Source organism: Mustela erminea, chromosome 10 (assembly GCF_009829155.1).
Source record: "Mustela erminea isolate mMusErm1 chromosome 10, mMusErm1.Pri, whole genome shotgun sequence".
Lineage (NCBI taxonomy): Eukaryota > Metazoa > Chordata > Mammalia > Carnivora > Mustelidae > Mustela > Mustela erminea.
The window spans coordinates 92899521-92921573 of NC_045623.1; the positions used below are offsets into that span (position 1 = coordinate 92899521).

The 22053-nt window shown below is 36.4% G+C and overlaps 1 protein-coding gene across 4 annotated transcripts in view; it reads left to right on the plus strand.

The window, feature by feature from the left end:
* Positions 1-6671, plus strand: part of HNRNPR (heterogeneous nuclear ribonucleoprotein R) — a 33892-nt gene extending 27221 nt beyond the window's left edge. For all 4 annotated transcript variants that reach the window (XM_032361348.1, XM_032361350.1, XM_032361349.1 and 1 more), the window contains 3 exons: positions 2906-3055; positions 5115-5236; positions 5375-6671. In XM_032361348.1, the coding sequence (XP_032217239.1) occupies positions 2906-3055; positions 5115-5236; positions 5375-5987 (885 nt within the window). In that variant the 3' untranslated portion in view covers positions 5988-6671. The remainder of the gene's footprint in view (positions 1-2905; positions 3056-5114; positions 5237-5374) is intronic.
* The last annotated feature ends 15382 nt before the right edge of the window (positions 6672-22053 follow it).

Here is a 22053-nt window from a genome sequence, read left to right on the forward strand (position 1 = left end):
TTGAGTTTGACCTCTGTGACAACACTGTGAAAATAAAGAGGGTAGAGATGGAGGTGGACAGTGGTAGAGTCCCCCCCCCCCCCGAAGTAATACCTTCCCCCAAATAATTTTATTCATATATCCTTTATCTGAGGAAACAGTTTATTCACCGGATGTGTTAATTTTCTTTTTGAATAGGTAATAGAATAGTTCAAAAATCAAAATTACACAGAAAGGTGTAGATTAAAGAAGTCCTACCTCGGCATGCTTGGGTGGCTCAGCCGGTTAAGTGGCTGCCTTCAACTCCGGTCATGATCCCAGGGTCCTGGGATCCAGCCCTGCATTGGGCTCCCAGCTCCACGGAGAGTTTGCTTCTCCCTCTCCCTCTGCTCGCTGCTCTACTTGTGCTTTCTCTGTATCTCTCTGTCAAATAAATAAATAAAATCTTTAAAACAAAAAAAAAGTCCAACCTCTACCTAGCTGCATCTACTGTATTCCCTCGTTCCCAATACACACCCAGTTTTCGTAGTCTCTGGTTTATTCTTGTAGTATTTCCTTAGACAGATACAGGCAAATACGAGTATTCTTACTTTCCTGACTTTTTACATGATGGATACAGGTAACCTGCATTCACTGATCTATATTTGCTTTATTCAGTATCCTAGTTCATGAGCTCTAAGGTGGTATATCACTATTGTGTGTACCAGTAAGAAGTTATTAAATGTTGCCAATTAAATTTTGAAACAGTGCTTGTATGTCACATTAACTGTAAGTTGGATTCCCATTTCAGAGATGTAAAAAAGGAAAAAAATGTCTTACCAACAATGTGTCTTGGTGGTTTCTTCATATCTGCTTTTGGAGCATGTCCTCATTTTTTATGGCTACATAATGTTCCATTGTGTGGGTATGCTATACTGTATTCAGCTGGTTGGGCAGAGTTTCTAATCTTTTATTGTAACAATATTATAGTGAATGAGCTTGTATCTTGTCAGTTGATAAAAGTGCAGATATAGCTATAGGGTAGATTCTCAGAGATAGAATTGTGGGCCACAGAGTGCATGCATCTGCAATTATTATAAAATATTTTTGTATTATTGTAAAATGTTGCCATATTTCCCTGTACTGTTTTATCCTCCCACCAGCAAAATACAAGAGGCCCACTTTCCTCATCCCTGTCAAAATTGTAATATTTTTGGATTTTGCCAGTCTGGTAAATGGTGTATCTCAAAGCTGTTAGGATTTACTTCTCTCACTATGCATGGATTTAAGTTTTTAATATGTTGAAGGGCCATTTGTGTCTCTTTGTATGAACCTTGTATTCATGAATTTTGCATGTCTTTTATTCAGTTTTCCATTGAGCTTTTTCTTATTTTCTGGAGCTCTGATATTTAAAAAATAGAGGTTAACTCTTTGTGATAGAAGTCATTTGTCTTTTGGCTCCACTTCTGGCATTTTTGCCATGTGAAAGCCATTTATTTCTAGTAGTGAATTCTGCCACTCCTTTATATAATAGCTTTTATTTTATTTTAAGATTGTATTTATTTATTTGACAGAGAGAGATCACAAGTAGGCAGAGAGGCAGACAGAGAAAGTGGGGGAAGCATGGTTCCCCGCTGAGCAGAGAGCCCAATGCGGGCCTCGATCCCAGGACCCTTGGAATCATGATCTGAGCAGAAGGCAGCCGCTTAACCCACTGAGCCACTCAGGCACCCCTATAATAGCTTCTAAATTATAAAGCCTTCCTTGGAGCAATGTTATGTAAAGGAATTACCTTTATCTTTCTTTCTTTCCTTCAATATTGTATTTATTTATTTGACAGAGGGAGAGAGAGCACGTGGGCAAGCACAGGCGGGGGAGTGGCAGGCAGGAGAGGAAGAGTGGGGCTCAGTCCCAGGACCTTTGGATCAGGGTCTGTGTGGAAGGCAGACGGTTAGCCATCTAAGCCATCCAGGCGCCCCACCTTTATTTTCTTTTAATATTTTTCAGACTTTCCCCATCTCCATCTCCACCCCTTTTTAAATTTTTGATCTATTTGGAGTTTACCCTGGTATGTAGTCTGAGGTATGAATCCAACTTTTTTTTTTTCCCAACTTTTTTTTTTTTTAAGATTTTATTTTTTTTAAGTAATCCTTACACCCAGCGTGGGGCTCGAGCTCACAACCCTGAGATCAAGAGTCACATGCCCCTCTGACTGAGCCAGCCAGGCACCCCCAACTTTTAGTTTTATCCAGGTGAACACTATGCTGTTTCAGTGATTAAAGCATTATAGTTTGTTATATCTGGTATGGCTAGTCTCCCAATTTTTTTTTTTCTGACTCTTCTTGTTTATTTTTTCATATGAACTTTAGAATTAGCTTAATTACTCAGTTCTGCAGGGAGCAAAACCCCAAAACATGTTGTTCCAGTTGGTACTCAGGGACCTATTAAATTTGTGAATTAACTTAGTAATTATCTCTTGGTTCCTTGAAGGTTCTGTTCACAGTGTTAGTACTTTATTTTTATTTATTTTTTTAGAATTTATTTTTAAAGATTTTATTTATTTGACACAGAGAGAGAGAGTGAGCACAAGGTGGGGGCAGCAGAGGGAGAGGGAGAAGCAGGCTCCCTACTGAGCGGAGAGCCCAGTGTGGGGCTCAATCCCAGGACCCCGGGATCATGAACTGAGCCAAAGGCAGGCACTTAACCGACTGAGCCACCCAGGTGCCCCAGTGCTAGTTACAGGGCAGGAGAAGGAACCAATAATCTATATAAATTGGTAACTGATGATAATTTTCTTGGCAATTTTTATACCTTCTGTGATGCACCTTTATTATTTAATGTTTTTGAGAAGGAAAGCCTGCGGTGAAGTTAGGAAGAAATACTTTAATGTAAAACTTCAGCAAAAAATTAGTAGCCAATGCCATTTTTTTTATATTTGTTGTATTAGGTGAAGGTTTTATTTGTGAGAAACTTGGCTACTACAGTGACAGAAGAAATATTGGAAAAGTCATTTTCTGAATTTGGAAAACTCGAACGAGTGAAGAAGTTGAAAGATTATGCGTTTGTTCATTTTGAAGACAGAGGAGCAGCTGTTAAGGTAGAAATTTGAAGTTTTGCTTCTTGATATTTGAATTTTGTTGTTGAGACTTGCTAAACACATAAAATGACTTTAAAAAACTGAAATAAAATTGGTTTTCAGCTTTTGCCGAACTCTGGAACTTACTTTTAATAATTTGTGAAGTGGTAGTAGTGTAACAGGTAAGATTTCATATTTCAAAGCCTGATTATTACTAACTGGGTTTGTGACTTCAGGCAAGTTATTTTTAATCTCTATATTGTTTTTGTAAGCCTGATATTTGATAGCATGATGCCCTGGAAATATTATAAGGTGTAGGAATTAGCTGCTGTAAATGGTAAATAGGTAATGAATTGTATTACAATTGCTTTGTTTACCTTACTTTGTAGATCTGTGAAAGACCAGAGCAGTGTGTGAGACTTCTCACACAGCATGACCGACCTACTGAATTCACCGGATTTGTTCTGAGATAGTTGTTAGTCCTTCATAGATTTGCCTTTCTTCAGTCATTGTGGAATTCTAGTTGTATTAGCTGTGTTGCTGGTTTCAGGAGTTGTTAGAGATACTTCTTGCATATGATAGTCAATTTGATGATAGTAATGAAAAGTGTGAAAGCATTTTGTGTGGTGGCTAGAGAGGAAAACCTGAATACCTGCGCTGTTTTCTGCCAATAGTGGATCAGCAGTATCTTCCATGTGAATTGGTAGTTTCTTGTTCCTCTCACCTTCCCCAATTGGGGAGAGAAGACAAAACACTAACAGAAGTTTTTTATTTGGGAAGGTAGGTCGAGAATCCTCAGTGACTCACTCAGGCCTGGTCCTCCTTTGGCGTGGTCTGTTGGAGTGGGGCCCCCTCTAATTTGAGCAGTTTCTGTTTTCTGCCCAGGATATTTGCTTTAAAGTATGCCTTATAGAATCTTTGTATTAGTTAGAATTTTATGGTTTGCTTTTTGATGAAAGCTAATTAGTGAGACAGCATTGCTTATAAAATTCACAGCTTAGTGCAGAATTTAATGCTTGGTTTCTGCAATTGCCAGTGGTATGAAACACGGATAACTAATTTATACCTTCTGAGTATTGCTTCTCATTCAGTTGTTATTAAATAACTCGTCTCTAATTGAAAAGAAGTATAAAAACTGGTAGGGGGGTTTGCCAGAGAGGTCTGTGAAATTTCAAAGTGTGTCAGCAACTGGGAAGCTTCTGTGGACTTAGTTGCTTTAGGTGAAGTGCGTGGTCATGGGGAGCACTTAGCAGGTAGAGGAGGACTGAGGTCATCTTTGTCTAGTTGCTTGTAAATCTCTGAATGTTCTTTATGGATAGAGCATTTTATTCTGTTTGTCCAGAGCGGAAAAGATTGTGTAGGGAAGCAGAAAGGCTGTGGCAAGGAGGTGTGACATTTTGTTACTGAGTTACTTGAACTTGGATGTATGGCAGAGGCTATTCAGTGGAACAACGCAGATAAAGGACTAGAGGGTAGGATGCTTTCGATTACTGCTCTGCCGGTGACTCCTCAAGGCTTCATTAGTCTGTGCCCGTTCTAGGTGAAGTGTTGTGGGGGAAACCTAGGCATTTTTTGGTCAGTATCTTGTTCATTTTCACTGATCACCTCATTCAGTAACGCATTTGTCTTTCAGAACTTTAAGATTTTTATGGAAGAGCAGTTTCAGATTTACATGTTGAATGCCATGTTTTTATTTTAAAATTTGAGTCTTGAAAAGTTTGTGTTAATTATGGCATTTCCCAGATGTGGATTTGCTTTTTTGTTACGGCTCAACCTTGAGGGGTTAGTTATTTGGAATTAAGGAGCAGTGATAGGTAGCTCTGGAAGTCCTTCCAGCTTTTTAAATATAAGAGTAGGACATTAGTTTTGTTTTCAATATAATTTACACATAAGAAGGTAAGATTGAAGGAAATAAATACTTTGTATTTTTTGCTTTGTGGGTAGGTCCTTTTGCCAGTTAAAATAGTTGTGAAGTAAATTGTTTATTAATTGTATTAAAAGGCAGGGTATGTCTATATAATTATGTCTTAAAGTTCTGTTTTTACAGGTAAAATAAATTTATTTTTGTAATTTTGTGTAGGCCATGGATGAAATGAATGGCAAGGAGATAGAAGGGGAAGAAATTGAAATAGTCTTAGCCAAGCCACCAGACAAGAAAAGGAAAGAGCGCCAAGCTGCTAGACAGGCTTCCAGAAGCACTGCGTGAGTCTACATTTTAGTAAATACATCTCTGAACAAAGAATAAATTGGTAATAGAGATCAACTTAATAAAAAAATTCAGGAATAGACTTGAAGCAAGCTAATTTGTTTTTTTCTCTTCTCCCTTCCCTCCATTGCTAGGTATGAAGATTATTACTATCACCCTCCTCCTCGTATGCCACCTCCAATTAGAGGTCGGGGTCGTGGTGGGGGGAGAGGTGGATATGGCTACCCTCCAGATTACTATGGCTACGAAGATTACTATGATGATTACTATGGTTATGATTATCACGACTATCGTGGAGGCTATGAAGATCCCTACTACGGCTATGATGATGGCTATGCAGTAAGAGGAAGAGGAGGAGGAAGGGGAGGGCGAGGTGCTCCACCACCACCAAGGGGGCGGGGAGCACCACCTCCAAGAGGTAGAGCTGGCTATTCACAGAGGGGGGCACCTTTGGGACCACCAAGAGGCTCTAGGGGTGGCAGAGGGGGTCCTGCACAACAGCAGAGAGGCCGTGGTTCCCGTGGATCTCGGGGCAATCGTGGGGGCAATGTAGGAGGCAAGAGAAAGGCAGATGGGTACAACCAACCTGATTCCAAGCGCCGTCAGACCAACAACCAACAGAACTGGGGTTCCCAACCCATCGCTCAGCAGCCGCTTCAGCAAGGTGGTGACTATTCTGGTAACTATGGTTACAATAATGACAACCAGGAATTTTATCAGGATACTTATGGGCAACAGTGGAAATAGACAAGTGAGGGCTTGAAAATGATATTGGCAAGATCCGATTGGCTCTAGATCTACATTCTTCAAAAAAAAATTGGCTTAACTGTTTCATCTTTAAGTAGCAGTTTGCTGCCATTTGTATTGGGCTGAAGAAATCACTATTGTATATATACTCAAGTCTTTTTATTTTTTTTTCCTCTTTTCATAAATGCTCTTGGACATTATTGGGCTTGCAGAGTTCCCTTATTCTGGGGGTTACAATGCTTTTATCGTTTCAGGCTTCATTTTAGCTTCAAAAACAAGCTGAGCACACTGTTAAATCATGATTTTGCAGAACCTTTGGTTTTGGACAGTTTCATTTTTTTGGATTTGGGATAGATTACATAGGAGTATGGAGTATGCTGTAAATAAAAATCCAAGCTAGTGCTTTGTCTTAGTAGTTTTAAGAAATTAAAGCAAACAAATTTAAGTTTTCTTGTATTGAAAATAACCTATGATTGTATGTTTTGCATTCCTAGAAGTAGGTTAACTGTGTTTTTAAATTGTTATAACTTCACACCTTTTTGAAATCTGCCCTACAAAATTTGTTTGGCTTAAACGTCAAAGCCGTGACAATTTGTTCTTTGATGTGATTGTATTTCCAATTTCTTGTTCATGTAAGATTTCAATAAAACTAAAAAATCTATTCAAAACATTACCTATTTCAAATTCAATTGTGTCCTAAAACATTATTTTATTCGTAATCCTTTGCAAGGAATATTGTTTTCAAATTATAACTGCCTATGTGAGTGATCAAATTCATGCAAATTTTCTTGTCTATTCCAATATGTATCGTGGCTATCAGACTGAGGATTAGTCTAAATTCTAGTATTTATTCCAAATCGCACTTTATTGATTGGTGTTCTCTCATAGTCTCTTCTAATTTTGAAATTTTATCCTTTATTTTTATAAAAACGGGTTCAGAGGCTTTTGAACATTCTTGCAGGCATTGGATAATCTGTGTTAAGTAGAATGGGGTTGGGGAAGCAGACTGCAATTTATTTTTGACCCACATTCTTTCTATAAAGGATAATTTGTTGTCTGAAGACCTTATTGCTGGATAAGTGAATGTATAACAGGAAAAAATGCTAGTACTGTGGCGTCAATTGCACTGCGGACTAAATTTAAATTGTAGTGTACATAATCGTGACTACCACTTCAGTTACTGGTTTAGGAATATAATTTCCTATTGCTACGTAAATTTGCTTTGAGAAGCACTCGTGCCTTATAAGAGAGGCGTAAAAATATCCACTAGTCATACTTCTGACTTTCTGTTAATATCTCTTTTATTTTTTTACTACCCTCCTGGCTAAATTTTTGTTGGCCAAGTTATAACATTTATTTCCCTGTTTCCTTTAGAAATTCTGAATTTTTATAATGACAGTTTTGCTCAAGAGTAAGAGGAACAAAAGAATCCAAACTTGACAGTGCAGAAATGTCTGGATCACATTCAAATTACCATAAAATTTTCTCTTCCGTTTTACTGCTAGGTGGGTCTAAAATGCTTTAAATTGTAAAAATAAGCCACTTAGGGAGGAATTAAAATGATCACATCTTTATTTTGTGTTTTGTTCCTGTTTGGTGTCTTTTATGACAGCAGTGGTAGATCTCAGGACCGTAAGCCACTTAGTTCCTTATGAGCGTGCTTAGATTGTGTTTTGAGTTTCATGGCTTCTCTCTTGATTTCAAGTAAGAAAATTAGTATTTACTGATGAAAGTCTATATTTATCTCTCTTTAAGAGTACACTTACTATGTAGTTCAGTAAGTTAAAAGACCTATTAATATTCCTTTTGTTTTTGGAAATTAATAAAGGAATTATGTAGTCTGTCCCAAATTAACATGGGTATTTACTTGGTAAAGCTTAGATACAGTAGTTTTTCTTATGCCCATGTATGTAAGTAAAGACACCAAACATTCTTTAAATGCTGCTTTTAAACTTTGAAAATACAATTTGTAGTTATTTTAAGTCTAAATTAGACTTAAATCCTGATTTTTCTGGGGAAGAAGAAAGCATCTACAAGTAAAATTTGATTTGTTTGTATTTCTTTAAAATTAGATGTTACCAGATACAAAGTTAATCATGAGGCAAATTAGGAATGGGTAAAGAAGTGATTCTGAAAAAGTAATTGATTGTGCTTCCCCTACCCATCCTAAAATATAAACCCTAGCAAAAACATAAGACTAAAACTTGGGTTCCATGAAAAAATCCTTTCCTCTAGTTGCAGATAATATTTTACTCTCACCTATTAAAATATGTCTAAGAGATGTCCCCTAATAATTGCTTTATAGGGTTTTTGTAGCTATTTTATTTCTCAGAAAAACACAACTTTTTGGAACATTAAGTCTCATTTCAGAGCTTTTTCCCTTGTTGAATCTTGTGAACTCCTGCTGTAGCAGCATGCAGAGAAAATAGATTTGGAGCTTAACTTTTCACAGAAATAAACCTAACAATCTAATACATAAGCCTGAAAAATGTCCATTCAGGAGGTCTTTATTTTAGATTTTCATTAGGTGCTTTATCTTAATGAATTTTTTTAACGAGTTCTGGGAAATTTCATTCCCTGCTCTTACGCCATCTTTTTTGTTCCCCAACCTAATTCATTTGCTTTACTTACGAGCCTGCTACAGTAATGTGTGTTGGGAAATATATTTACTTCATATTGAGGCCAACCTCTTCTTTGTAGGTACCTTCCTAAGACAGACCTAAACATACCCCTTCCCCCTAATGGAATGCTAATTTTTATTTGATCACTCATTTATAGCAGTTGCTTAAATGTATGTATTTAAATGACAGTGTTTTAATTTTTTTAAAGCAAAAAAGTTTTAATAAGTTGCCAGATTTCTCATAAATCCAAGTTTATTTGATCAATTGATATGGAAATTGAGTTGCTATGGTTCTGTAGTTAGTTTTTTTAAGCAAAGAGTTCAGCATAATTGTTTTTGTTTTCTTAGTTACTGGGGTTATTCTGCATAAGAAAGCCCAATGCTTTCTGTTAAAAGACAATTTTTCTCTCATTTGAAATCTGACTTAGGAGGTGAACCCTCTTTTTAAAAAGATTAGCATGCATCAAAATAAATTCTATTTTAAATTCCAAAAGAGAAGGGACATAAAATTCCATTCCTAGCATAAAGCCACATAATATTCTGGAAACTCATTACATCATTTGCCTCCTGCCCATTTGGATAATCATACCTATGTTTTATTAATTGTGTATTATTTGTAAAATCCAAAACCTTTCCAGTAAATACTTGCTATAAGGCTATTACTTGTCAATTGTAAAGAGTTCTACATTTGTTAAAATTTGCAGTTTTGATTTTTCAAAGAGAATTTTGTTTACTGAGCTATCCAGTATTCTTAAAGAAAACCAGCTGAAGTATGTAAAGAAATGTTAGTGTTGTCCCTTTTTGTGTGGCATCTCTAAAGTGAGCAGCTAAGAAAAAGCCTTATAGAAAGAGTGTACTGGATTTATAAGTGTGTTTATGTTTCTCTAAGAATGGGAGCTTCTGTTAACTTAGTTCTCAGTAAGCCTGTGGATTGGGTGACTGACTAGAGAATTCAGAATGACAAATCCACTAACCAAGCATGCTTGCTTTTGTGCTAGTAGTTTGTGAATTAGTTCTGAATTTTGAAATGCAAACACCAAGCCTTAAAAATACTGCATATTTAATGTATTTGGTCAGTAATGAATATAAATATTTAATTTGAAGTAGTTACTGTTAATCTTTCTAGAATAGTTTTTTTTTCTTTTTAAATATATATACTTATGTAATTTTTATTTAGAGGTTACCAGAAGCTCTGGGTTTTTTGTTTTGTTTTGTTTTTGTTTTTTAACCATTTTCAGATGTTATCCAGAAATCTGCAAGTGTACTTTTCCTGTTTTAACTCCTTCCTTTTATCACCTGACTATCAGGGAAGCGAGGTTGAGGCTGCCCTGACCTGACATGTCATGATGTCGACTTGCTAGGTGGGGTTCGCTGGGGACGATAACCAGTGGAATTGTTGGTAAGAAATTTTTTTTTTCCTATTTTTTTTTTATCAGTAGTGGGACATTAAGTGTGGGAGAATGCCCATATTTTATAAGTGGGCATTTATGTTGGCCTTGTAGACAAGTAAGACTTTAATATTAAATAATTTAGTTCTTAATAGGAACATATAATAACTACTTCATACTTTTTATTCTCAAAGTACAGTTTAGCAGGAAAGGTCTGCAAGTATGAAGTAACAAAATACTCAGGGTATATTTTAGGTGGATGAAAATAGACACTTTACAAGATAAATTCTCAAGACTTTTAGACAATAAATTTGCTTTATTTTACTGTGGTTTCAATCCCTCTAATATCTTCATTATGTTTGCATTTTTATTGGGAAGATTAGTACATAATGCATCTTAAGAGGTGTTTATTGCACGCTGATACTAGCAGAAGTAGAAGTTGTTGATAGGATGGAGGATTTAAGTAAGCACTAGGAAAAATTATTTTTTAAATCTTCCAAAAAATTTTAACATTGTAAAATGAAACTTGAAAGTTCTAACAGTTTCACAAACAGGAGAGGGCTTGTTTTAAAAATACATTTGACATAATGACTTTGAGTCAAGAGGACATTACTTAGCTAAATATTAGAACCTTGAACATAGCAAAACCATTAATCTGTCAACAACTTGTGTTTTGTCTGAAATCCAGGACAGCTGTTGCGATTAGTAGGTATTGGTAGAATTTGTCAATTTTTAGATGATAGTAAAGATTAAAATCTCTCTCAGTAGAGGATTCCATGATAGTAAAGTATAAAGCAAGGAAATTAAATCTGATAACCAAGCATTTCTGACCATAACATATAAAAAAATTATGACGCAATCACTGATTAAAAGTAATTATGAATATTCATACATGAAGAACCTCCCTAATATTCTTAAGCCTCCTTTGTTGGTTGAACGTATGTCTAGGATGAAACTTGGGTGTTAAACGTGCTAGTCAGTATTCTGAAATCTTGTCTGTAAGCTTGTCGTAGACTACTTATAAATTGCTATAATGAAATTATACTTTAAGAATTGCAGTGATTACATCATTTTGTTGAGGTGCTTGTTTCTCTTCTGACACATTTCATGCTGTACCATTGATAGAAAAGATTATAAAGATTGTACTAATAATGTGCTCTTTGGAAAGCTTGATAGTAAGCAGTAGGAACACGCAAATAATTCTGAGGAGTTCATCTTTGCAGCACAAAGTCTAGCTACTGGCTTTGATATACTAACAACAAAACGCATTTCATGGGATCAGGAAGGGAGACATTGCAGAGTGGGGGGAGGTTTCAATTCTTCAAATACAAACAGGGGCTTTCATTTTGTGTAGTAACTTTGTAGGATCCCATGAACACTGCTTTTCTTGATTTCTCGTTTATAATGGCTGGACAAAAGGAACTTCTCTAGCCTGTTCGGTAACATAGGTAGAATTGTACTTTTAACAAATCCTACTAAGATGTTTAGTACTGTGTTATAAGGCTATTTCTATAATTGAGCTGAAAGCTCCTGTGAACATGACATTGCTATATGCATAGAGTAATATGAGAATATTACAGTAGGAACATTTGCAAGACCACTTAATCAGCAGTTTAATAAAAATCATGCTTTTGGTACAGTGTTCAGGTACCATAACTGTATTGGAATATTTGTACAATGTTAAATATTTTTAATAAAATCGAACATGTTCAAAATGTTGTGTTGGTGATTTTGGGTGGGGTGTGATGGTTTCAATTGTGTAAAACAGATTCAGTAGTTCTGTAATTGAGACTTTTGTGGTCAAATGGAGTTCTGTCTTCACATTTAGTACTAGGTATTGGGTACCGGCTTGAAAGACGACAGTGAGGGAGTGGGAAGGAGTAAAAACAAAAGAGCTGAACTTGAGGGGGTCTATTAAAATGTCAGGAAGTAGCTTTACTGGGAGTTAGAGCTGGGTCTTCAGGTTTAAGATGGGAATGTTGGCTTTTGGCATAAAAGTTTGCCAGTAAAGTTTTTCTGATGAAATTGTGGCATGTCCATTTGGAAATGATCTAGAAAACATACAGAGGCGGGCAAAGGGAAACACCTGTACGGTGCTTTCAGAAGGCATTTTATTCCCTGTGTTCTTGGCCCCTTGACATAACCTGCCAGCAAGTGAAGAAGTGGTGAGGGAATATTTGAGGAAGGCTGTGTTGAAGGGTTTAGGCGCATCATTGGGAAATGTCTCCAGTATACAAGACGCACCATGTTGGGAGTGAGTTCTTCAAACTTGATAAGGTTTTTGTTTTCATATTGATCCCATACTCTTGAGGAGAGCCCTAATACAGTAATTTTTCTTGTGAGTTCTTTCCCTTGAGGGTGTACTTAGTTCTTTATCAGTCAAAGAGGTAGAAGTTCTGCAACACCAAATGGAAATTTACCTGAAGAAATGTGCTCATTTTTCTGCCAACTGTACCATTAATAGCCAAAAGATCTAGGAGGAAAGTGCTAGGGACATAGTGATCTATAAACAAATTGAGTAGGAAACTCTTCAGAAGGAATAGCAATATATTCTGCTTTGTCTCTTTTGAATGAAGATTGTTAAATAAATGTGAGCTTGTAGGGAAGAAAAAGTGATTACCCTACTGTTTTGGGGGTTTTTTTCCCTACTGTTTTAAGATAAGGAATAGACAAAATAACTCCTCTAGGTTAGTATTTTCCAGAAAGATTTTGTTGTTTTTCTTTTGTCCAAAATCAACAGATCATTCACAGAGACAAGAAGGAATGTTCTAACCAAAAAAATATCTAAACATGGTGTTGACAGAGCTGGGGATGGGGTGGGGCAGTTTACTGATTTATGGTGTGTTTATTCCAAAAATAAGAGGTTGCTTTTGCTGATCATTTTAAGCTTAGGCTCTAGTGGTATCTTTTGGCGCTACCCGAAGCCCTGAATATATTTAGTTCAATTTTAGAAATAATTAGATTTTATTAGATATTTTCAGTGGGGTGTATTATATTTACATAAGGGAGTATTTTCTGCCTGTAGCTATGAAAATCACATTTCTGTTTACTGAAACTTGAAATTTGTGGATCATATATAAGCATTTCCTCAAAAACTAATACCCCCAAAAAACCACTAATGAGTAGTGTTTTATTTAACTATTTACTTAGAATTCCCAAAGGGTGAGTTTTAGGCCCAGCTATCCATTTATTAAGAGAGTAGGAGGCTAAATTAGCCATATAATTGTACAACTCAAGTCATGCCTTTAAAATAACATGAGGTTTGATCACTTTAAAATTATTTTCCACAAAGGTAAATGGTGAGGATCAGTATTGTCAAGGATGATAATACTGGGAGTCGGGGCAGGAGTTCAACCTCAGTTTTCAGATAGATAAAAGGGAAAATATTTCCTTAATTTTGAAAATATTCCATTGTTGAAGATCTCATATACTGTATCAAGCACTTTTTAATAGAATTCGGAGACAAAGCCATGCCTATACTTTGAATACTAAAGCCAAGAATCCTTTAAAACTGCAAATTTCAGTTGTCTAGGTTTTTAAGTAGATCAAACAGCAGTTGATATGTTTTAAGAAGTCATTACTGTTTTTATCAGCGAAATCACTATTGCAATTTTTGTATTTTTATATTGATCAAGATATTATTAAAACAAACTTTTCATTTGAACCTGTATAAAGGGGTTTATATTTTTTGCTTAATTGATGTGGTCAGAGCAACTTGGGTATACTTCAGGCAGGTTGTGATGTAACAGAATTTGTGGTTAGATGATCTGTGTTTAGCATTGACTGGTCATATTGAAACTTTTCATGCTTCCTGTTAAGAAGCAGAACCTTATCAGATTAATCCATATTTATGTAGAGTTGATGTGGAGAAATTTGATCTGTCTAAATACAACCAATAATATTGTTATCACAATTTTTTTTTTAAATAATGAAGAGTAATGTGTTAGTTGTAATGTCATTTCTGTTTGACTTTCCAAAATGTGAGAAAAAAGGTAAATGAGACCATTTGTTGCATCTGTCAAAATAATTTTGAAAGAACTTATGGTGATGATTTTAATTTTCTAGTTAAAAACTGTTTAGGTCACAATTCATCATTCGAAACTTCAGTGTGGGTGGATATCCCGGGGGATTTAAAAAAAAAATACAGATTATAATTCAGTGGGTTTGAGATGGGGCAAGAATTTGCATTTCTAACATGCTTCTATGTGATACCGGGTGTCCCTGAGGACACTTTGAGCAATAGATTATCTCACAGTCCCTGGGGATTCAGAGTAGACCTTAGTAGAAAAGGTATCAGCAGTAGATGTGTGCAGTGGTTTGCAGGATCTGGTTGGTCTAGTTGGATCTAGTTGGAGATTAAAAACTTTGGCAAAGGCCACCACAAATATTAAGAGTGTTCAGGATTGAAAGGAAAGGTTAGGAGACCATCTTCAAGAAAATGAAATGAGTTTAGAAAAACAGGCTTTAATATTAAAGTTTGATGAAATTGGTGGAAAATAGCAACAGGAAGGGAAAAGCAAAAAAGACCAGGTCACTGAGGAAATGTTCTGGGATATTTATTTAGGTATTAGACCAGAAAGCAGGTTATAAGAGTCATGGAAGGTAAAATAAGTACTGAAACCTCAGAAAGGGGAAAGTTGATAGGTTACTACAGAATACCTGTGTGGTTTTCTTTTTCTTGAAATGTTGAACTCTGAAAGAAAAACCATGGTTGACGTTCACTAATTAGATCAAAGTAAACCTTGAGTGGGTGGTGGCCAAAGCAGATTAAGGAAGAAAATCACTAAAGGTGACTTGAGAAACAGTACATATGGATTAAGAGCAACAGATGGGATATTCTCCATGAGGAGTAGAAATGGCAGGTGTTTGTATCCATTTTTATATAGAGGGACTAGAAGATAGGTAGTCCCTGATAAATGTGGCAAAATATCTGATTTTCAACTCTAAAACTTTATTTTGAAAAATAAAAACAGATGAAGTATGGAAAACAAATACTCTGCTGTTTCCTTTCCTTAGCCAACTTTTTTGATGGTAGGTTAGTCATACTGTGGTGTATTATGTACCAGCCACTGTGCTGAAGAATGGCCTCACATTGTGTATTATTATATAATCAACAACCCTTTCAGGTAGGTGGTATTGTTCTTACTTTACATGTGAGGAATTCAGAGATCGAGATTATATAATTTGTTACATACAGCTGGTGGTTCACCTGTCTGTGAAGTGGCAAAGCCAGGATTCAAACCCTTTTCTTCCTGACTCCAAGTGTACACTCTTAACTACCGGGTTAGAAATAGGCCTAATAATGTGAGGTTAAAACTAAATGTTAAATTTTATGTTTACTTTAAAATTTTTACTTTTACAAGAAAATTTGTTTACCTTAAAGCCCTGTAAGCCTAAAATAAAGCCAACCTAGTTTGAATTTAAAATATTTTTCTCCTAGATTAAAGTGGATTGCTAAAGTGTCCTTTTATATATGTGTTACATTAGTAGTTCAGTCATTTGTTTTCTCATCCATCATTCATCTATAAAAATTTAGGCCAAAATATCTGAGAAAGCTAGTTTTCACCTAGGCAAGACTATATATTTGATTCAGAAAGGGGTGCCACTTTTCAAATGACTTATATTTTTAAAATTTCACTTCCGCATATTTTACTCACAAAATCCAAACTTATTTTTATTCTTGAGTTCTGTCTGTACTATTTCTTTCCTCCTTCCTTCCTTTCCTTTCTTTTTCTTTTTCCTTTTCCTCTTTTCTTTCATACGCTCCACGCCCAATGTGGGGCTTGAACTCAGGACCCTGAGATCAAGAGTCATATGCTCTATTACCAGGCACCCCCCCATCTGAAGTAGCATTTAAGCATTTTTAAACTATTGGTATATTAAGCCATTTCCATCATCTAATATTTAATTTCAGCACTTCTCTGTTTTTCTTTTTTAAACATTTTTAAAAGATGTATTTATGTATGTATGAGAGAGAGAGCATGAGAAGGGGGAGGGTCAGAGGGAGAAGCAGACTCCCTGTAGAGCAGGGAACCCTGATGCAGGACTCCAGGATCATGACCTGAGCCGAAGGCAGTTGTTTAACCACCTGAGCCACCCAGGTGCCCCCCTTCTCCATTTCTCAAGGACTTAGTGAAAGAGGTTGTTAAACAACTTATATCTGACCTGAGTGTGTGCGTGTGTGTGCACATGCACAAGAACACAAAATTATGCATAAAAGTAGCCAGTATGGTGGTGCGTGAGACCTGCTTACACACTCTTAACGAAGATGCTCTCCCTGATACAGGAGGAGAAAAGGCCTTAGAATACTTTTCTAGATAAATTAATAATGGCTTTAGATTATTCCAGGTATTTTCTTTACTACTGTTCCATTTCATGAAAATCTGAGCCATATAGAAAATATATAGGTCAGTAGCAATTGGTAGTTTTGTTAAAAGCCTATTAATTCTCAAGAACTGTTAATATCTTGCTTGTAGAATTCTGTGTAATTTGAGCCATTGCTCAAAGTAATGGGTATTTCAGAATAGAATCAGGGATTCTTTGTTCATCATTCCTGAATTTAAGGTCACCATGATAGTAATGTGACATCATATTGGGGAGGAGCCTAAAAGCTCCTTTACTGTGCCTAAGTTCTCAAGTCATTTCTTTGAGTTTCTAACTGATCAGTTGGCCTGGTTCTAAGAAAACTAGTTCTTAACAAAATTTTCACAAGGTTAGTTTTGTTTTGGTGTAGATGAAATGTCTGCCAGAGGGAGGTTATTAATAATGTGAAATGTTAAATTAATAATCTGGCCAATGTTACCTGAAAAGTCAGTGTTAATTTCTTTTTAAAAAATAACATTTATGCATTAATTTTAGTGTTGCTTTTATTTTAATCTGAGCAATAGGTCAAAGCAATGATAAGTGCTCTTGAAATTTACCCAGAGATTTTTGTCTAGGGCAGGATATATTTAAGTGTCTGTAGATGGATGTAGTAGCATTGAAGGAAGAAGGTTGAGTAACTGTAGTCTACCAGCTGAACACTCAAAGTCTCAGTATATAATTTGTCATCTTGTTTAATCCATAAACATTTGAAAAAACATTTAAATAATTCTAATGAGATAATAAACTCAAATTAAGACATCTTCATGTCTTCTGGTGTTGAAAATTCTTAGTCTTATTTTATTAATGTAACATGTTTTTCACCTTAAAAAGAAGATGGCAAAAATATGGGTAGTAGCTGCTAGTTTATTTCTCTATAGTGTGAGCTCTCAATAGTAGTAGGAACTACCAAAAATTCCCATTCTGGATTTTACCTTTGAAAGGTATTATGAAAGTAATTAACTTGTTTTTCTTTTCAGAAAGTGCAGTAAACATCTCCATCAAGGCATTAATGCTTAAAAAGGGATATTAAGTGGATCAGTCTTAGTACATCATCAACCAGATCTAGATAATTGGCTAAAAGTCAGCTATTTATTAAAAAGTGTAGTTTATACCTAACATTGATGGTTGATTCGTGATCCATTCATTTCACAACCATTGAGTGTTCTGTGTGTTCAGAGTTAGGACTATATTAGTAATCCGTAGTAATCTGTGACCATTACCTTCAAAGAATTCAGATTAGATTCTGGGAGGCAGTAATAGATTTATAAATCGTAGTGACAGTCATCAAACCAAATCCTCCAGAAATACCACTGGAAACCTAAAAAGCTATTTTGTGCTCCTGTTTCAGCTCATAACTGGAACACATGAATAATGTGTATGATTTCAGTTATCCTGGTGAGCAGAAAAGTTTGTAAATTGTGTCATGATTTTTTTTGTTTGTTTGTTTAGCTAACTAAAAATATAGTGCCCACTGGATATGATCAAAGTAAGTTGATCCTAAGAATTTTAGCCTATACAGTTCAATTTTTAAGAACATATAAATAATGTAAAGAGGTGATTGAATCTGAAAGAACAAGTGTGAAGGTAGGTTTCCTTACATTTTTATTTTTCTATTACTGAAAACTTTCAACCTTTCAGTGCAAAATCTCTGGTCGTCTTTGAACTAATAAACAGTTCTCTGAAACATTTCTTCCCTCCCTGAGGATAAACAGACATACAGATGCTGCTTCGTGCGAATGGGATAGATTTACTAAAAACAACTCTCTCCTCCATTTCCTTAACTCGTAAAGTTCCTTATATGATCAGGCTGTTCTTGTACTTCACTATTGTCTTTTGGAAGCTGATGAGTCTAGTGTCTGATAACACATTTCTTGTCACGGTATTACAGGATTTTAATACATGTGACAGGAGCCACTGCTGAGGTGCTTGAGAAAGAAAAGATACGATGGCCCCTTTTCCAAAAAGACTCCGGACTGCGTTGTCACAAGACTATGGTTTAACCCACCAACTTACCCTCTTTCACAGCTTGCAGCTTCTTACTTTTCACTCATGAACCTTCTCCTTTTTCCAAAGTTCTCTAAAACCTGTGGCTGTCAGCAAGAGAGAACTGAAGTTAACATGTTGACAGTTTCAGTCAAAAATACATTGACAGAAGGGCTAATACTGAATATCTCCAATGGGTTGTCATTGTTTTAAAGTTACTTGAACTTAAGTATTTAAGTGTAGAAACGGAGGTCCAGAGATAGTGTGGTCTAAGACCTCCAGAGCACAAGTAGCCAATCTGGTATTGGACCTAGCGGGGGGCTGATAGCCCAGTTTACATTTTAATCACCACCCTGTACTGCCTTCTGGATTTTACTTCTCTTTGCTGTCTTACCAGGTAAATGTCATTGCGCTTCTTTGAAATAATAGAATAAATTGGATCCTGCTATCTACTGTGTTAGACTGGTGGTCTTCCCAGCTCAGAACTAAAGATGGGGCCAAAAACTAGTTCTAGGAGTAAGAGCTTAAGAACTGTGTTGTATTGTGATAGTAAAACTACTGGTGGCCTCAATAGCTGTGCAACTTCCGTTTGGAAAGAAATGCTAACAAGCAGCCTCCAGTAATCGAACGATGCTTCTTAAACCTGTGTATGATTTTTCAAACTGCTCTTTTTTTTTTGTACTTGTAACAAAAAAGCCACAAACATCTTTGATTCGCGATTTCCTTTGATGAGTCTTAAAACCTCTCCTAGTTAGAGTGTTCAGGATTTGTTTTAAATTACTTGTAATAAAATGGAGCCAGGCTTGTTGGTATTTTATCTGCAATCACTATGATTTTACATGGAATTCAATTTTATTGTCTTTCTTTCCAGATTGGAGTTCTTACTCTTTGAAGGTAAAAGCCACTTTATTTTTGTGAACACTTCTTAGTTGCCCTGTTTTGTACCTTCCCTGGCTTTCTTTTATGTCTTTGAAGTGGCTACCTGAAGGTCATGAAGTATGCTGGGCGCATACATAACCATGGCTTCGTGTAGTGCTGATTATCCTTTTTTTTTTTTTTTAACACTTTTCTGATTACTTGCAGTTCTCTTTCCATTTGTGTGTGTGCATTTTAGAAGTGGGGCATAATTGTTTCCATTTCACTACATAACTCACAGGATTTGCCTACACTAGGGTTACAGAGTAAAGCTAGAGCAGAAGCAGAACTTAGGTCCCAGTAGTTTTCCTCTCACTTTGATTCCTGGAGAAAGAAGCCTGTGAGTTTACCCAAGCAGAGTTGAGTGGCATTCCGACTGATTGCCTGTTAACTTTGGAAAAATCTGTTCTGTAATAGTAATAGCCTCTGTGTGTATGTTTGTATGTATGTGTATGTATATACACACATACATGCACACAGCTGGTAGATAAATAATTCAGCAATATCAGAACTGGGATTTATTTAACGACCTGGAAGGTAGTCATCAAAGTCAGACTGGCTCTAGTTAAACTTAGCACCAAGACCAGCTTCTGTTCCAGATAGACCTCTGATGAACTAAAGCACCCTTGGTTGCTCTGGGGCTCCATCCCTCTCTGTTCTGCCTACAAGATTTGTAATCACAAATATTTTCATTGCTTTTCAGGCAAACCAGGGTGCTAATGGCATCAGTGACCTTCCTGTCATTTCAATTACCTTTTTTCTTGCCATCACTGTCCTTGATCTTGTTATTTTTGAGGCAGACCTCAAAACTTCTTTGGCTTTTGCTGGTTTGGTCTGATCCACACTTCTGTGGATTTCCTTGTCCCCTATAATGTCCCCTCCCTGTGTCTTTTGTCTCTCTTTAGGAACTTCAAGCACTGTTAGGACTACTGGATTTTATATCTCTCACCCCAATCTTTCACTCTCGTATGTACCTCCAGATCAGATGAAACTTGATAATGTTGAAAAATAGTTACCAGTTTCTGTTCATTTAATAGACGCTTAATGAATACATATGTTCCTGCCCTGTACTGGCAACTGGGGATACAAGGCGGAGCATCCGGCATGAGGAACAAAGCTTTATAGACCAGCCATAGAAGAATTCATGTGTTTGGGCAGCACTTCTTGATCTTACAGGTTCCTTCTATTAGATTTTCTGTCAGTCAGGCTGTGCTTATTCTTCTATGGATTTTTTCCTTAATTTCTTTAGTCATTAATCTACTATCCTAGGATGGCAGTTCTTTATCTTCTAAGAGAATGACTTGGAACCAATGTAGGAAAAGGTATCAGACCAGTTATACAGTTACACTGTAATACTGGAGTTCATTGGAAAACTTGTGTTAAAACATTTTAATGTTTAGATTTAAACAAAAGAAAAAAAATTAAATGTAAAACATTTAAACATATATTAAAACATTCTAGGAATTCAGCAATATCTCCTAAGTGAATTACATTTTACTCATTACAGCAGCGTTTACATTCAGATCTAGATAGTAATTTGGGAACGCCACCTTTAGATAATATTCTGGGCACTAAAAATACAGCAGTGGGAGTAAGACAGTTTTTTCCCCTTTTGGAGCTGGTTAGGTTAGGTTATTAAGGGGGGAAAAATTCACATTTAGTCTTCTTGACCCCCAAGGCCAAGCCTTAAAGGTGAGAAAGGCGTTGCTGTGTGATTTATAAGTCTGTTCCTAGATTGTTTCACCTCTTCCTAATTGTCCTACTCAATCTCTTCTACTGCCCTCTTGGTCCTATACAGCTGCCGGAATTCTCACAAATGCCAGCATTCCTGTTACATCATGGTCACAAGTCTAAGTTCTTAAAATTTGAGGCCTTTTATATACTACTTGTCTCCCCTTTCAGACCTTTTATTCCTTTCCTAATCTGTCTGTGATTCTACTTAAACGTTTACGGTTAGCTTGAGGAAAGTTATACCGCCCTTGTCCAGGTTACTCGATTCCTCCCTAGCAATTATTTTGGAGATCATTCCATTTTCTTAAGAGACTTGGATTGCGGTGGGTTCGTTCTTGAAGTAACCAGAATACATGGCAGAGCTATCATAAACGCCGTGTACTGAATGACTTCAGACTCCAGCCAGAACTCCCAGAAGTATTTAGAATTCATTAAACGGCAGTTCGACAAGATTGTATTGTACCTTGTTATCTAGGTGCCGTGGGTAACGATATGTAAGAAAATGCTGAAGGGTCGGAATTAATTATTCGGTTATGAGAGTTTGCTGTCAGGTTTTGAGGTGAACCTCGTGCCTCAGAGGGGTTTCCTGCTCTGGTAGAGAACGTAGACCAAACAGTAGCAAACAGCCTAGTTGGCCAGTCCTGGCCTAAAAATTGCACAGATGACTACATAGATTTTCACATGCTTCTGTGTCTTCTAAAAGCAAATGCAGTAGTCATTTCTACTACACGTGAGATTGTTTTAGAGAGTTTTTTTTCTCTAGTCATGGTGATAAACTACTTTAGATGAAGTCCCTTCGACTTGCCTCCTTACGACATCCGTGCTCCAGCTGTCTCTTCCTGGGGAAAGTGCAGAAGAAAGGCTTCTTGATATTCTGACTTTTGACTTGATACCTAATCCAACACCCCTTACACTAGTCAAGGAATAGCTCCATTCATTGAGTTCCTGTGTACCAGACCACGAACCTCGGTGCTTTCCATTTCTTGAGTATTCGCAGTGACTCCTGAGTTAGGTAGTAGTGTTAGTGTATCCCAGTTTTACCAGTGGGAAAACAGGCTTAGCCACT